At 40.1% G+C, this 17,797-nt stretch overlaps 1 protein-coding gene across 1 annotated transcript in view; it reads left to right on the top strand.

The window, feature by feature from the left end:
- Positions 1 to 17,797, top strand: part of sntg1 (syntrophin, gamma 1) — a 149,912-nt gene that overhangs the window by 23,945 nt on the left and 108,170 nt on the right. The window contains exons 4-6 of the mRNA XM_069915697.1: positions 7,666 to 7,723; positions 7,826 to 7,869; positions 7,988 to 8,029. Of these exons, the coding sequence (XP_069771798.1) occupies positions 7,666 to 7,723; positions 7,826 to 7,869; positions 7,988 to 8,029 (144 nt within the window). The remainder of the gene's footprint in view (positions 1 to 7,665; positions 7,724 to 7,825; positions 7,870 to 7,987; positions 8,030 to 17,797) is intronic.

Below are 17,797 nucleotides of genomic sequence, written 5' to 3'. Positions count from 1 at the left end.
AATTTGACGAAGTTAATTTTGGAAAAATTAACAGGGATTAGAGTAAATGGTATATAGTATTAGAGAAAATGAATGCTTGAAGATTGGCATGGACTTGCTGGGTTAAAGGACACATAAATATTTGGTTAAAGATATGCAAGGATACTGGTATGGGTGGAAGCAAGAGATTTGCATTTATACCTTCATCAGCTTGTTTATCAAGGTGTTTGTCCAGTTCAGTTGTAATGGAAAACTGGAGATATGAGACTATCACCCCATTCACTAAGCTTAATGGCCACAGTTGAGTCATAGCTCTGGAATATTGGATGTCACCAGCACCAATGATAGGTAAACAAATACTTGCCAGTTATTACAGGGCTTGCAGGCCATTACATCCGACAAGAGGAAGTCTAACATCATAAATTGCTGTGTTACTTCACTCCCTGTTGAGCTGAACATTTTTATGCTTGCTTTGAAAAGGAGAATTGAATAATATCGATGAGAATTTCTGTTGAAGCTGGTGATTATGGGGTATCTGTCTCTGAGACCAGCATCAGAACATCTTTTAAGAGATTGAACCCTCATAAGGTGTCAGGCCCTAATGGTGTACCTGGCAGGGTACTGAAAATCTGTGCCAACTGGAATGTTCACAGATATTTTAGATGTCTCATTACTGCAGTCAGAGGTTCCCACCTGCTTCTAAAGGGCATCATTCATATGGGTGCCCGAGAAGAGTAGAATGAGCTGCCTCAATATCTATTGGTCCAGTAGAACTCATATTGACTGTAATGAAATATTTTAAGAGGTTGGTCAAGACTAGAATTAATTCATACCTAAGAAAATACCTGCACCCACTGCAATTCATCCATCCCCACAATCACTCCGCAGCAAATATATTCTCATTGGTTCTCCACTCAGCCCTGGATCACCTGAACAACATCAGGCTTCTTTTTATTGATTACAGCTCAGGTTTCAACACCATCATCCCCTCAGTACTGGTCAGAAAGCTTTAAAACCTGGGCCTTTGCATCACCCTCTGCAGCTGAATCCTTGAATTCATCATCAGAACACCACAGTCAGTGTGGATTGGTAGCTACTTCTCCTCACCGAAAATCAACACAGGTGCATCTCAAGGATGCGTGCCTAGCCCACTGCTCTTCTCTGTCTACACCCGTGACAGCGTGGCTAGCCCACTGCTCTTCTCTGTCTACACCCGTGACGGCGTGGCTAGCCCACTGCTCTTTGTCTACACCCGTGACGATGTGACTAGCCCACTGCTCATCTCTGTCTACACCCGTGACAGCGTGGCTAGCCCACTGCTCTTCTCTGTCTACACCTGTGACGGTGTGGCTAGCCCACTGCTCTTCTCTGTCTACACCCGTGACGGCGTGGCTAGCCCACTGCTCTTCTCTGTCTACACCCGTGACGGCGTGGCTAGCCCACTGCCCTTCGCTGTCTACACCCGTGACGGCATGGCTAGCCCACTGCTCTTCTCTGTCTACACCCGTGACGGCGGGGCTAGCCCACTGCTCTTCTCTGTCTACACCCGTGACGGCGGGGCTAAGCACAATTCAAATGCCATCTATAAATTTGCCAATGATATCATAGTCATTGTTAGATCCTCACTTGACAATGAAGAAGCATACAGGAGTGAAATAGATCAGCTATTTGAGGGTGTCACAGCAACAACTTTGCATTTATGTTAATAAAACTAAGGAACTGATTGTGTACTTCAGGAAGGAGAAACCAGGAGAAGACAAACCAGTCCTCATCAAGGGTTCAATAATGGAAAGGATAAAAGAACTTTAAATTCTTGGGTGTCAACATCTCTGAAGATCTATCCTAGGGTCTTCATATCGATGCAATCATAAAGAAGGTTAATCTGCCTATACTTTGTTAGGAGTTTGAGAAGATTTGGTATATCACCAAAGACTATTGCAAATTTCTACAAGTTTATGGAGAACATTCTGACTGGGTTGCATCACTGTCTGGTATGGAGATGCCAATGCACAGGACAGGATAAGGCTACAGAAAGTTGTGAACTCAGCCAGCGCCATCATAGGCATTAGTCTTCATTACATTAAGGACATCTACAAGAGGTGGTGTCTCAAGAAAGAATTGTCTATCATCAAGAACCCTTGATGATACTGTGCTGTATTCCTAATTTAAAAAAAATACAATTTTAATTCTTGTCCTCATGTTGAAAAATAGTAACTGCAGACTCCAAAGATAATCAAAAGCTTAGAAGCAAGTCTAGCTTTCTTATAACTGCATACCTGAGTACTCATAAACACCTGTGACATAATGTCCCAAACATTACACTGCTCAGAAATGAGGGGACTATGTATAAAAAGTGCTGTAATTTCAACATTGTCAAACCAAAATACATGCAAATAAAATCTGGTATGTGCACATTCATTATCTGTGAATTGTTTGATTACAAATTTAAAACTGTGGAGTACAGGGAAAAGTGAAAGGAAAAAGTGTCCTTGTCCCAAACATTATGGAGGGCACTGTACAGGATGGTGATAGACCCTTCTGGCCCACAAATTCATGCTGCCCAAATACAGCCTATTAACCTACAACCCCTATATTTTTTGAAGAACATGTAGAAACCAGAGCACCCAGAGGAAATCCATGCAGATGTGGGGAGAACTTACAAACTCCTTACAGACAGGGCCAAACTGGAACCCGTATTTGCTGGCTATGTGCTAGTGTTGCAGTTACCATACCACCCATCTCACTGCTATCATCAGGAAGGAGGTACAGGAGCCTGAAGATGAACAGCCAACAGTACAAAAACAGCTTCTTCCACTCCACCATTAGATTTCAGAATGGACAATGAACACAGCCTCTTTTTTTCTCTTCCTTTGCACTAATGCATTTATTTCTTTCAATCATGTATTTATGGATTGTACTTTATTGCAATTTTTGCATCAGTAATGCACAATATTGCTGCTACAAAGCAATGAATTGCATGACACATGTTCAGGACACTAAATTTTGATTCTGATTCTAATTCTGAACCTAAATGACCATTGATGTTGCTAATGTACCTCCTGCCTTGCCATAGAGAGAGAGAAGTGTGTCAACATGTTTGAGTGAACCACCTATCATGGTTAAATAGCAGTCAATGCATGGAGGCTCTGAAATGTGAGCCTGAGGGACTGGAAGAGTTTGAAATATATAAGTAATATGTGCTTGATAAATATAGATTATTGGAAAGTGAATGATGGACAGCATTATTTGAGGTTAGGAGTACAGGAGATCTTGTGTAGCATTTGTAAATTGAAACTGACTACCAATTTGAAGTCATTGAATTTTCTGCAGCATTTCACTCAGATCAATGGTGCTTAGGTTCATGAATTCATTTCCTCCTGCTGCCTCAGTAGTGAAGATCATACTGGTTTCTGTTCAATAGAGGACATCTCCCATTTTCACCTTCTTGAATACTTTCAAAACAGCCACAGAAAATGGTGCTCCAATGTTGAGCCTTTCCTGCTTGAGTAAGTGGTTGTTGTACCCACAACCACCATGTTGCAAGGTGCAGTCTTGTTTTAAGTGGCTCCAGACACGTCCAAAATCATGGCACATTGAAAAAGCACTGATCAATTCTACAGCATAATTAGCAATTACAAGACATTACAATTCAGGGAACATCAGCTTTGAGTGCTGTCTATTTTATCCCATGTATTTTCTGTTACATCATCTGTTGGAACAGTACAACTCCGATGATCCAAAATTGGATTATCCAAAATCCTCATTCACCCAACATTTTTTTGGACGCAGGAGTGATGTCTGTTCACCTCTGAAATTTTTGGATAAATTAGGATATCTGAAACAATCAAAAATCCTCATTTTCTGAAATTTTTTTCAGAGCCGAACTGACCACACAGGTTGAAAAAAGTTTACCTGACGTGAAATTAGAATGACGATTGTCCTTGTTTCAGGTAACTCCCTCCCTTGCCCATTTCTTCTTTATCTTCCCCTATTGAATTTTCTCTCCTACTCTCCCTCTCAAACTGCATGCCACTGTCTCCCAGGTGCAAGTGTCAGAAGAATTCCTTGTCGTGGTATCAATAAGGAAAGTGGCCTCTTGGGCATGAGCAGAACTTTGGCTTTCCCACCCCTTCCCTCCCTCCCTCCCTCCTTCCTCTCCTCTTCCTTCCCCTTCCCTCCCTCCTTCCTTAGCACACTGGAACTTCTGAAGCCAACTCCGAACCCTCCCTTGACTTATTACCATGCACACTAGGGAGTCCAGTGTGCATGTGCAGTAGTAGGCTGAGGGGGGATTCAGATTCAGGACTCGGGAGCTCTGGTCACTGGAGCTGCCGACGGTCAACTCCAAGTCCAAACCCTCCCCTCAGCCTACACCGGAGCTCCCAACTCCCGTCTGGTGTGCATCTGCAGTAGACTGAGAGAGGAGTTCTGAGTCAGGTGTTGAGAGCTCTGGTGATACTTTGAGGCCACAGAAACTGCAGCAGATGCTCTGGTCTCACATTTCAAAAATATGCGGTGCGGGAGGACCATGAGCCTGAAATAGCGGGGGAACAGTCGCACCCCTGCTTCTCCCCTCCACCCCAAGCTATGCCCACGCTCAGGCTCCCAGGCATGAACAGGACCTCGATGGGGAGGTGTCGGTGATTGGCGGTGGTGGTTGGGAGGCGGACATTGTGCAGGTGAAGACTGGGCCTGTGTCGGGCTCCAATATCGAATTAGGACACAAAGTTGGAACATTCCCTGCTGGAATTAGTCCACTCATCAATAAGTGTTCCATTGGCCTGGGGATTGGCGGCAGTGGTGGGGCCATGTCTGGGATTGGTGGTGGTGGTGGTTGGGAGGTCTCGGTGATTGGCGATGGCATTGGAGACATGTCGGGGATTGGCAGTGGCCAGTATTTTGTTTTGGTGAGAAACATTATTTTAATGCTTATAAAGTCTTCCTTTCTCGTTTGTTGTTGTTTTACCATCAATACAAGTGATTTGCTGTTGCTACTGAGGTGTTTTTAAATCAAGTTACCCAAAATCAGTCCAGTCCCAACCATTTTGGATAATCGGAGTTGTACTTTATCTGATTTTAGTCATCTCATATTACTGTGGTAGTTGTACAATAGTTTTAGGCTCTCTGTATTGATGCCAAATTTTCAAAATGGCATGTCAATGTTTTTGAACAACTAACAAATTTGAGGCTGCTCTTTCTGGCAAATTACCAAATTACCTACTTAAATTTCAACAGATAAAACCGTGAAAGCTCACAATGAGACATAAAGGGCTCTGACAGCTATTCCTGCATAATAACTTTACATTAGAAAGATTTCTTTCACAGTGACCTACATGGTGAAAATGCACATTTATTCTAATCTCACAGAGCTGCTTCCTAGATTAATGCCCATTGTTTGACATTTGCAATGGAAATTTCAGTCATACTAATGTACACTTTGCTCTTTATCAAATGTGGGTCAAATTATTTAATATCTATGAGGCTCAGTCAGTTGCAAATGTTTCAGAACTGAGGTTAAACCTGACTGATTGAAGAATGATATACAAATGGTGCCCCATATTTTAAACAAGATGAGGTGACCCAGCAGCTAATAAAACGAAGGGAAGCTCAAGTGGTACAGCTTTTGTAAGAGTGCCCCAGTGTAAGAATGGGATTTAAAGGCTTTGGCTCCAGAGGCTTCTGTGGGAACCAGTTAATTCCTTTAACCTTCCTCTTTAAACCACTCAAACAGACCAATTGATGAGTGGGCATGTACTTGAAACTGAATGAGGTTACTGGCAGTAATTAAATAAAAGCACCAAACTGCAACTCATTAAATAAAGTAAGGATGCAGGACCAAGTGATATGCTCTAGCCGCATGATGTGAAAGATGTGACCACATTGGCAGTAAGTGTTGGTCGCTCGTGGAACTCCGGCTTATACCTTCAAACTTTGCGGCACATCAGGGAGGGGGAGAGGTAGTTGAACACTGTGTTTTAGAGGGTGGTCACTCCCATTTGATTAACTGCTTCACATTTGGTCTGTGGTCAGAGCTGAGAGGGCGAGGCCAGTAGGGGATGCATAAGGCAGTGCTGGAGGAGCCTCAGCCCTTGAGCTCATCCAACAGGTTGGAGAGTCTTCTTTCCTGTTGGAAAAGAGTGGGGGCTCCAGGAGGGATGAGTCAGCTGACCATAGCACTATGGTTCAGGGATCCTCTCAAGAGGGGGAGAGAAAAGAGAAACAGAGCGGTAATAGGGGATAGTATAGTCAGGAGAATAGACACTATTCTCTGTAATGAGGATCGAGAGTCATTGAGGCATAGTTGCCTGCCTGATGTGTGGTTTCAGGACATATCATCTGACCTGCAGAGGAATTTTGAGTGGGTTGATACAGTTTTTGTGATCTACGTGGGCATTATTAATGTAGGTAGAACTGTGAAAGAGGTTCTGTTGAAGAACTTGAGCAGCTAATGGCTAAATTGAAAACCAGAAGTAATAATCTCTGAGTTACTACATGAACCACATGCATATTGTTATTCAGTCTGGAGGAAGGCCAGTTGGTGCCAAGAAGACATCAAGGCAAGCCAACAACAATAATTAAGTGCTAAAACCCTTGCAAGTCTATGGGAAAAACTTATTCAGGCACTCAGTGGGACAATATTTCTTAAAATTACAAGTCTGTGTTGTTAGTGAATGGTAGACATGATCAGAAAATACTTTTGCTGTTTTTATTGTGAGATGAACCAAAGACTTAGGCAGTCAAAATTTGAAATAGATTTTAGAAAGAATACTCTTGTTTGGACTCGTAACCATTAACTAGTGGAGTTGCAGAATTAGGCAGCAATCCAGGAAAGAAGATTGCCTTCTAAATTTACAATTCTATGTACTCTATCTGCACAAACCATATAACCGTTATCAGCACGGAAACAGGCCATGTCGGCCCTTCAAGTCCGTACCGGTTCACTTGAACAACTCCACTAGCTCCTCCGCAAACTCCTGAGGAAGCAGAGGCTTTCTTCATGATGCCATTGGTGTCCCGGCTCCAGGAAAGATCCTCCGAGTCAGCGACCCCCAAGAACCCACATCCGCTCATCCTCTCCACCTCTAATCCCCCAAACGAGGATTTTACATTTTAAATTTTAAATGTAGACATACAGCACGGTAAAAGGCCCTTCTGGCCCATGTTACCCAAATACCCCAATTAATATACAACCCCTCCCTTGATGAAGGGCTCAAACCAAAATGTTTATGTATCTTTACCTTTGCTACATAAAGGTCACTGTTTGACCAGCTGAGCTTCTCCAGCGTTTTGTGTTTTACTTCAACCACAGTGCCTACAACCCCAGTATGTGTGTGGGAAACTGGAGCACACTAGGAATATGTTATTGGTTAAAAGTCATGAAGCTTCCAATCTAACTGCACAATGGGTTAACTTTCACTACAAAGGCTGCAATAGCTAAGGAAGGTGTTTAGGGATGGGCAATAAATACTTGCTGTCCCAGCTGCACCGAATATTAATGAATTAAAAGACTCACTGAATAAACCCCATGACATTTCACTTTGTTCTCTTCTGTTGCTATTAAATGTCACTGCATTTATTTGGAATAGTTTTCAATGATTCAAACTAATCACCCATAAAAATGTCCAGCTTATTGAAAGAAACAGGTTTTCCTATATGTCATGCTATCTTATAATTCTATATCTACAGGGTGGAGCAGAACACAATATTCCAGTCATAATATCAAAAATCTCCAAAGAGCAAAGAGGTATGACACATTCAGCTCATTTATTTTCTATTGTTTTAATATTATTTGGCAATTGGAAGATACTTGACATATTATTTCTTTTCTCTTGCACTATTTGCAAAGCTGATCTATCAGGTTTACTGTTTATTGGAGATGCTATCCTTCAGGTGAGTTTGTTGTCATTTTTAATAAAATAATTTACATTAACTTCTTACCATTCCAGTAAAATTCCATTTTCTAATCAATTTTTTTTAAAATGTTCTCCTGCTTCCTCTGCTCCATTAGATAAATGGAATAAATGTTAGGAATTGCAAGCATGAAGAAGTGGTGAGTAAGATTGATTTCTGATTTTGCTTTTTTAAAAATTTATTTTAAACAGAGCTCATTAGGACATATGCGTACATTTTGACATCCGTCTCAACTATCGTAGAAAATAGCTACTAGGGAAGTCAGGAGGACTAAACCATTAACATGCCATCAACTTTGTTTATATGAATGACCATGGAGGTTGACGTTTTCACTAAATAAAGCCAAATTCAATTTACCAGGATGAAAAATATGAGAGGATCTATTGTATTTCATTTTAATGGATAACAACTCACATGCATTTTCTTGATCTAAGTTCTCAATGTGCACCATGATTATTTCAGTGGAAAATTTCCCCTATATTTTATCTTAATATTCCTGTTGCATTTACCCTAGTATATGTGTCAGTGTTTTGAGTTATATTGGTGAAAGATACTAAATAAACTCCAGCAACAACTTGTATCACAACACATTTTTAACTTGAATTAAAGTTTCAAAGAATTGCATTACCAAAATTTAGTCATACAGCTTCATATGAGGATAGATGCTTGGTTTCAGTGGTTAGATGTGAAAGTATAGTGATTGGAATTTTGAGGATAGGTTGTTGAGGCTGAGGTAGGGACGTTGGTAGAATATGTGCAAGGGTGCAATCAAAATTAATATGATGTTTTAAGGTGATGAGAATGATGAAGTTGAAGGGCTAGGTGTAACAGGGATTTGGGGTTTACCTAGAAAACATAGAACATTGCAGCCTTGTACATTGCCTCATTAGAAATATTTTGCAATCAGACAACATCCTGCTAAATATTCTCTGCACCCTCTCCATAGCTTCCCATTTTTCCAGTAATGAGGTGACCAGAACTGAACATGATATGCTAAGTATGGTCTCATCAGAGATTGATAGAGCTGCAACATTACTTTAAAACTACTCAACTCAATTCCCAAACAATGAAGGTCAGCAGACCACAGGCCTCCTTAACTGTCCAACTAACCTGTGCGGTGACCTTGAGAGATCTATGGATTTGGATCCCAAGGTCCCTCTGTTCTTTAACAATGTTAACTATCCTACCATTAACTATGCACTCTATCTTCAAGTTTGACTACCAAAATGCATCACCTCACACTTATCCGGATGGAATTCCATCTGCCATTTTTCTGCCCAACCTTGCATCCTGTTGTAACCTAGGACAGCCTTCATCACTATCCACAACACCTCCAACTTTCATATCATCTTCAGATTTACTGACCCATATCTCTACTTGAGTGATTGGTAAAATGAATAACGTTTGAGAGAAGAGCAATGAACAGAGGGAAGCAAAGTGTATTGAATTGAGATGAAGATTGAAACCTGGGTGAGACCTTGCTCAGTGCAATACCTGAAAAAAAAGTAAAGGCTACATAAACCACCTTGTGTTGCAAATATTCATGGCATTTGAAGGAGAGGAATTGTTTAACAGTTTAATGATTAATCAGTGAAGGTGTTACCCACCAATTCAAGTTGAATCAAAGCCTCTAGGTTTCTTAGAGTGAAGGAACATGAGAAAGACAGCATCAAGGTCACTGTCTTTACCCACAATCTTTGTGTGGTTGCTAACAATCCAACAGTTAGCTGCAGAAACAGTAGACGGTGAATGTTTTGTGTTTGCATTTTTCACATTTTAATATCTGGCAGATACTGACAATTATCAATCACTTCATGACCTAGAGAAGATGATGACAAAGTGCCTCCTTCACTGTTTGAGACCTTGAGATAATAAAGAATCAATGATAAATTTCCAAGTCAGAATGGTGAACGTGTTAGAGGATGACATGCAGCTGGTTGTGTTTTTATGCTCTTATCTTCCTTTACATAAAGCTCTTGGGCTTGACTGGTACTGTTTTTTTTAAAATATTTTTCTCACTATTAACCATATTAATCAAAATACACACAAACATTTCCCTCTTGAATATACACAGTGTCATTTTCTCCCCTTTTTACCCCCTCCCTTCCCTCCCTCCCTCCCACTCCCCTCCAAACCCATTAAACGTTCAACATATACAATACAGTAAACCCATTAAATAATGTCATCACACAATGAAAATAAACATGAAAATTGTGTCATCTACATTTACACCCTGGGTCAGTTCATTTTGTCTTCTCATTCTATCATTTTAGGGGATGGAGGTCCGCGGTAGGCCCTCTCTGTTGTGTTCCATGTACGGTTCCCAAATTTGTTGAAATAATGAAATCAGTTTATTTGCAGATGACATCATAGTATACTTAACAGAACCAGAATTATCAATAAAAGAATTATATAAGAAATTGAAGGAATATGGAGAAGTATCAGGGTACAAAATCAATGCAAATAAAAGTGAAGTGATGCTAATGAATAATGCAGATTGCACAGAGTTTAGAAAAGAATCACCATTTAACTGGTAAAAACACGCAATCCGATACCTAGGTATTAGATAAGATAATAACCTAGGCCATCTATACAAATTAAATTATCAGCCATTAATGAAGAAATTACAAGATGACTTAGAACATTGGAAAGATTTACCACTAACTCTGATAGGAAGGGTAAATTGCATTAAAATGAATATCTTCCCAAGGATACAATACCTATTTCAATCGTTACCAATTCCCTTAACAGAGAAATTTTTCAATGAACTAAAGAGAATAATAAGGAAATTATTATGAAAGGGGGGAAAACCGAGGATAGTGCTAGATAAATTAACAGAATGGTACAAACAAGGTGGTTTGCAGCTACCAAACTTTAAGAATTATTATAGAGCAGCACAATTAAGATACTTATCAGATTTTTATCAAACAAGGGAAAAACCAGATTGGACCAAGACAGAGCTAAATAAAATAGGGGAGAAGGTACCAGAACTTGTACTTTATAAGTGGGATGAAAAACTGATACAATATAGAAGTTCACCAGTACTACACCATCTGCTCAACATTTGGAAGAAGATTCACGTAGAAAGGAAAAAAACAAATCACCAACTACCAAAATTATTATTGACGCAAACTCAACTAATCCCTTTCACAATAGATAACCTTTCCTTTAGAGAATGGGAGAGAAAAGGAATTAAAAGAATAGAAAATTGTTTTTTGGGAAATAATTTATTATCATTTGAACAAATGAAGTACAAATATGGAATAACTCATGGACTGATATTGTTGAAGTATTCAGTCTGTGATACAGCAGTGAATTTTGAAGATGGTGCATACTGTAGCCACTGCTCTCTGATGGAGAAGGGATTGAATGTATAGTGGAGGGGCACCAATGTGTGGTTTCATTGTCCTGGTTTATGCTGAGCTTGAGTTTTTTTGGAAGTGTAGTCATTCAGGGAAACTAAGAAAATTCCATAGTTCTCCTGAATTGTGTGGCTTGATGTAAGCACCTGCCATAGGACACCAGCCTGTCATTTAATAATATCGTAAAACTCCTGGTATCTGGAATTTAAGAAACCAGCAGGCTCAAGCAATTGAGGAAAAGAAATAAGAAAATTAAAATAAATAATAATAAAATAATAGGTAAACATATGTAGGTTTAAAATTGTAAATGTTCTCTGAAGTAACACAAACCTTTGGAGAAGATGGGAGAAAATATTCAGCCAATGGAGTGCCTTGCTTTGCTTGTCACCCGGGATGAAGAACAAGTTGACACTGTTCATTGTTGGGATAACTCTCCTAAAGTGTCTTCTTATCCCTGCTTTGTAAGAGTGATCCCGGTCAAACGTTTTATCTGTAAACTTGAGGGGGGGGGAGCAGAGATGGGTGATGGGGGGGGGGTGGGGTTGATTATCAATATTTTTATTGCTCATTTTTCTGGCACCTCCATGGAAGGGGAGAAACCTGCAGATGTAGCAATGCTTAAACGTTTTAACAAATGTGACTGAAAATAAACTAAAATACTTCAAGGTATATATGTGCATGCAAGTGAAGTTTTTTTCAGTGTTAGTACAGTAGAGCAGTATAGTATTTTTGTCTTTAAAACTGTTTATTCTTAACACAGAAATATTTGGCATTGTAAGTTTCAAGCAATCAGAAAATACACTTATCCATCATCTATCAATCTCCATATGTGCTGGATACCAGGGGTTTAAAAACACATACACACACACACACACACACACACACACACACACACACACACACACACACACACACACACACACACACACACACACACACACACACACTTCTACTGTTGGTAATGGCCCATTGCACTTCATAGATGGCCTGTCTTGAGCTGCCAATTCTGATTTTAATCTTATTGCTTTCAGAATAATCAGAGGTTAGACAACCCAATGAAAGACATTCTCAGTATGAAGCTAGAACTTAATACTGTGCAGTGATTATCTCTACCAATGACATCATGGATGGATGTACCTGGAACAAACAGGTTGATGAGGACAAGATCAAAAGCCACTTGTTGGTTTGGTCACTACTATTATAGTCTAGCAGCATTGTGCTTCAGGACTTAGCAGTTCAATCAGTTTCTCCTTTGACTCATCCCACATTCTCCAAGTTAAAGTGGTAGCCTTGGGTATTCGCATGGGCTCCAGCTATACCTGCCTTTTTTGTTGGCTACGTGGAGCAATCCATGCTACAAGCCTACACAGGCAAGGCTCCTCAACTTTTCCAATGCTACATCGACGACAACTTTGGTGCTGCCTTATGCACCCATGATGAGGTCTTCGACTTTATCAACTTTGCTACCAACTTCCACCCCTACCTCAAATTCACTTGGTCCATCTCTAGTAACACTCCCCTTTTCTCAATCTCTCTATCTTCTTCTCGGGAGTCAAAATCTCAAGACATCTTCTATACACCATCAAGTCCCACAGGCACCTCTTCATAACCTGTCCCCATTCCTTTCTCTCAATTTTCCCCATCTCCATGCATATGGTCCTATGCTAGATCATTGGAGATATCTTCCTTCTTTAAAAAAACCTGACTTCCCCTCAACCACATCAACTCAGCCCTCATCCGCATATCCTCCATTACCCACACATCTGTCCTGACCCCCTCTGCCCCCCCCACCCCCACAGGCAACAAGAACAGGATTTCACTTGTCCTCACCAACGACCCCACCGGCTTCCGCATCCAACATATCATCCTCCGCCATTTCTGCCTGCTTATATGTGAGTGCATCGCCAGACGCATCTTTGTTTCTCCTCCCTGGTTAGTTATATATCTTTACTTCCTTTGGATGATGCAAGACCAACTGAGTTACTCCAGCATGTTTGTATTTCTAACCCAATCACAGCATCTGCAGACATTCATATTTTATGTCATCATAGTGGAACCTGCCCATAAAGCTAAGTTCAATGTGTGTTCCGTTTTGGCCACTGCTGCAGTCTAATATATGTTGAGGAAACATGAATGGCTCACTGATACCGTAACTGCACTGTTTTAAACATTTTCATACCAAACAAGGAAGTTTCACGAGTATGATCAAGCCATGAGAATTTGGAGCAATTCTGTATGTTAGGTAGCCTTCATGGAGAAGAATGGACAGTTGACATTTCTAGTTGTGACACCTTGTTGAGACTAAAGTGAGAATCAGCAATAGCATGCATAAAAAAGGTGAAGGGTATCAGGGATGGGTTATGAGGTGACAGAATACTAACAAATATATGTGGGAGATTCTTGTATATCTCCTTTTTGCATGTTTGAGTTGAATTTCTTCTGAAGGCGAAGTATTCAAATTCAGCTCCGATCCCTTGAAAGAAATGGATGCATCAAAATGCCCAGAGCATCAAACCAATGTTTCAAAAGCTGTGGAAACAAATATGCGGAAGCTATGACGGTGTTGGAAAAGTCCACTCAGTGTGTTTGAGTACAGCTCTTTAAATCGATAGTTGCAGCACAACCTCCAGAAGCAGTGCTTCCACAGATATGCAAATAGAATCCTATCTGCTGATGCACATCCTGTCATTAAGGTGGCATAGATAAGCAAACTGTATTATTAATTAGGTATCGTTAATGAACATGCGAAGTATACATTAGGCATTCCTCTGTGGATGGTTTTATTGAAATTGTTAGCTAATTTATAATAAACTAATTAAATAGTATGCAGAGAAATTACATTGGAACACATTGTCACAATTATTTGTAACATTACGCAACATGACTTTTCCCCATTAATCTTCCATTGAAATGTATTAGCATTAACAAACTGCAAAAATACATAAATTATTTTTTATGATTCTAATCTCATTCCAAGAATATTATATACAATCTGTTAGAGAACCAGTTTCCATTTGGACTGTATACACTTCACTTATTTGATACTACCATCATTAATTAGATGTATGTGCTAAAATGCTTTATCCTTGACTCCCAATAGTGTAAAAAATACATGCTAATTGTACATCAAGGTTACTGATACATGATTACCTGGATAATTAACTTGAGAATCCATTTGGTGCTAGCTTCATTATCCAAGATGATAATATCTATTTCTGTGGTGAAACATGAAAGTCTGCAGATGCTGTGATTGCAGTAAACACACAGAAATGCTGGAGAAACTCATCAGGTTACGCAGCGTCCACAGGAGGTAAGCACGTCTTTCTTTGGCTTGGCTTCGCGGACGAAGATTTATGGAGGTGTATGTCCACGTCTGCTGCAGGCACGTCGGTGACTGACAAGTCTGATGCGGGACAGGCAGGCACGGTTGCAGCGGTTGCAAGGGAAAATTGGTGGGTTGGGGTTGGCTGTTGGGTTTTTCCTCCTTTGTCTTTTGTCAGTGAGGTGGGCTCTGCGGTCTTCTTCAAAGGAGGTTGCAACCCGCCTGAACAGCTCTTCAAGGTGTGAGCGAAAAGCAGGTAGGCACCTGAGGAGGGAAGAAAGGGCAGGGGAGAAGCATGGGACCCAGACCAATTTCTATTTTTGTTTGCTTGAACACGTGCGAGTGAAGAACAATATTACTTTGCATATTCTTGTCACAAAGAAACACATATTGGGAAATGCTGCAGCTCTACAAATTCTCCTTTTGTTTTGTATCCCTTTGGAGGAATTTACTAACGGGGGGGTTGGTGGGGAAACACCAGTTTTTGAACATCAAAAGATTTCATATTAATTTATATTATACCTGAATGCATAAAATCGATGAAGGTGAGGCACAGGGTCATTAGAACCATGGACAGAACCAAAATTATTCCAAGATTTGTGTATTATGATTAAAAAAAGTGCAAAGAATGAAATCCATGCCACTCTATTCCTTGCATATTCATGACTCTACCTAGAAGTCTCTTCAACACTTCCTCGTCCTCATGTCGACCTAACATGTCGAATTCCTCCACTGCACCTGACAGCCCACCCTGTGGGGTAAAAAATAATTTGCCCTGCACATCTCCTTTAAACTCCATCTCCCTTTACCTTAAATGCATGTCATCTAATACCTCTTTACCCTGGGACAAAGATTCTGCATGTCTACCCAATCTACATCTCTCATAATTTTATCAATTTTTATTTTGTGTAAATTTCCATCAAGTCTGAAGCATGTGAGCAAGTTATGTTAACATTTCTGATTCACTGGAGTCTTTTAACATAACTTCGATGACAGTCTGATGATCTATTGCTAAGTCAGGAGAGTTTGTTGACTCAAAGACTTTCCTGTACACCTGCTCATGGTCATTCGTGAGATAGCATTTATTCAAGTTCTTGATGTATATCTTGGAAATTATATAATGTATATGGCACCCATAAGAGTCCAGAAATTGTAAAAGTAAGAATGTTTAGGGTGGTCCATAACGTGTAATTTAAGTGGGCTTCTTTGAACGGCATTGCCAATTATCTTGAGTGTGGTTGGAACTGCATTCACCACTTCATCTGGCAGATAGTTCCATGTATTATCCTATGCATTAAAAAGGTGTCCCTCAGCTTCCTTTTACATCTTTCTCTTTTCAACTTAAATCTGTGCCCTCCAGTTGCAGATTCTCCTACACCATAAAAAAAATTATGGTAGATTATCTTTTCTATGGCCCTCAATCAAATGATTTCAGATTCATTGAAATGAAATAAACCTCAGCTTTAAGAAATCATCTCACTTTTAGTTCATTAATGCTACACAATAGGATTTGTAGCATTTTACATCATTTCTCTATGGATTTAGTGCAGACTGGTTGCAGTGTGCCTTTCATATTAGGTTTGTCCTGCACCTTGTGAATGCACTCTATCCTCCCAGTATTTTCTCATGTTGATATCAGTTTTGTTCATGACTTAAGAGGCAGCTCTTTGTGGAGCATGAATCTAGAGTTATACAGTCAGGACGTTTATGTATTCTGTAGCCTTTGGTATATCTTGTGTTCGCAACCATTTTTTGATACATGGACTGAACGGAATTGACTGAAGATTCATTGTGACCTTCAGGGCTTTGCCAGCTCACTTAATCTTGGAGTTACTCAGAGATATTTGAAGGTTATTGCCTTTCTCTGGGATCTTGCTTCCATTCATTAATCTTCCAAAGCAATTTTTAACATGAGGGCGTGCTATGTCATCACCTGAGGGTATGCAGTAGGTGGTAATCAGCAGATGAAATTCTCTGTCATTGATGTGCATCATACAAGTTCATGGGAGGCAGGGTTGTTGCTGAGGACCTTCCTCACTCCCATCACAACAAACACCCCCCCAACTCCCCAATTCCACATCTACATTTTGACGTAAGCTGGGTGACAGATGCCAGCCCATCTGTTACTTCACTCTACAGCAGAACGGCTCTTGCTCCTCCAGCAGAACCGAGAGATTTGGAAAATTCCCTGTGAATCTACCCTCCTGATCCCATGCCAGTCAGATTTGGCTTAGCATTGGAGAGTCAACTTATTTAAACAGGGACCCTAAATTCAAGAAAGGAGGTGAAAGATTGTAGTTTATTTTTTTTTTAAATATATATTTAGATGTCTTTAATAGTTACCAGCTTGTTTGATCTCCAAATCTAGAGGCAGGTGGTGACATCTGGTGTGACTGTGTGAACATCAGCCATGTGTCCTGGAAGAGATCAGAGAGGGCAATGTAGTGTCAGATTTTTACTCCAGACTATTTAATTAACTAGTCACTGGTGATGTTATTTGAACTCATGTCCTTGGATCATTATTTCCAAGCCTCTGATTTATTGGTGTAATAACATAACCAATATATTATATGCCCAATATATGTGTTAAATGTGTGTTGTAAGAATAACTTTGGCTTTCTGCCATCTGTCAAACACTATTCATAAAAAGACAAAGGGTCATACAGCAGAGAGATTGCCAAGAACATTTGGGCAGCCATATGATTGAATGCGGGATAATTGAGCTGTGGTTAAACAAACCCCAGAAGGCATAGATTTAAGGTGAGAGGAAGGAGGTTTTAAGGAGATTTGAAAGGATTTGGAAAGGCACAGAGGAGAATATGGACCTGGTGTGGACAGAAGAGATCAGTGCAGATGGACAAAATGGTCAGTATGCAGACAATGTGCCAAATGCCCATTTCTGTGAAGTACAACTCTGATTTTATCGCTCAAATTTTACTTGGGTTCAAAAAATTATTTGTACTGGAGGAGGTCACAATCAAAGCAGTAGCTCAGGGAAGGTAAAAGAGCATTTGTGGAAAGAGATCAGCACGTAATGCATCAGGTCGAAAGCTATTCTTCATTTCTAAAGAATAGTTCAAGTGATTTTTTTTTTTGTTTTTATTTCCAGCATTTGGAATCATTTAACTTTTAATAGTAAGAGCCAGACAGGTAGAATTCCCTCTCCCACAGAGTTGATTGAACCTGCAGATCTTCAAGGAGTCATTCATGAGGAAACATTGCT

Source organism: Narcine bancroftii, chromosome 2 (assembly GCF_036971445.1).
Source record: "Narcine bancroftii isolate sNarBan1 chromosome 2, sNarBan1.hap1, whole genome shotgun sequence".
Lineage (NCBI taxonomy): Eukaryota > Metazoa > Chordata > Chondrichthyes > Torpediniformes > Narcinidae > Narcine > Narcine bancroftii.
Note: the sequence above shows the minus strand (reverse complement) of the source record. Positions and strands in the feature narration are given on the sequence as shown.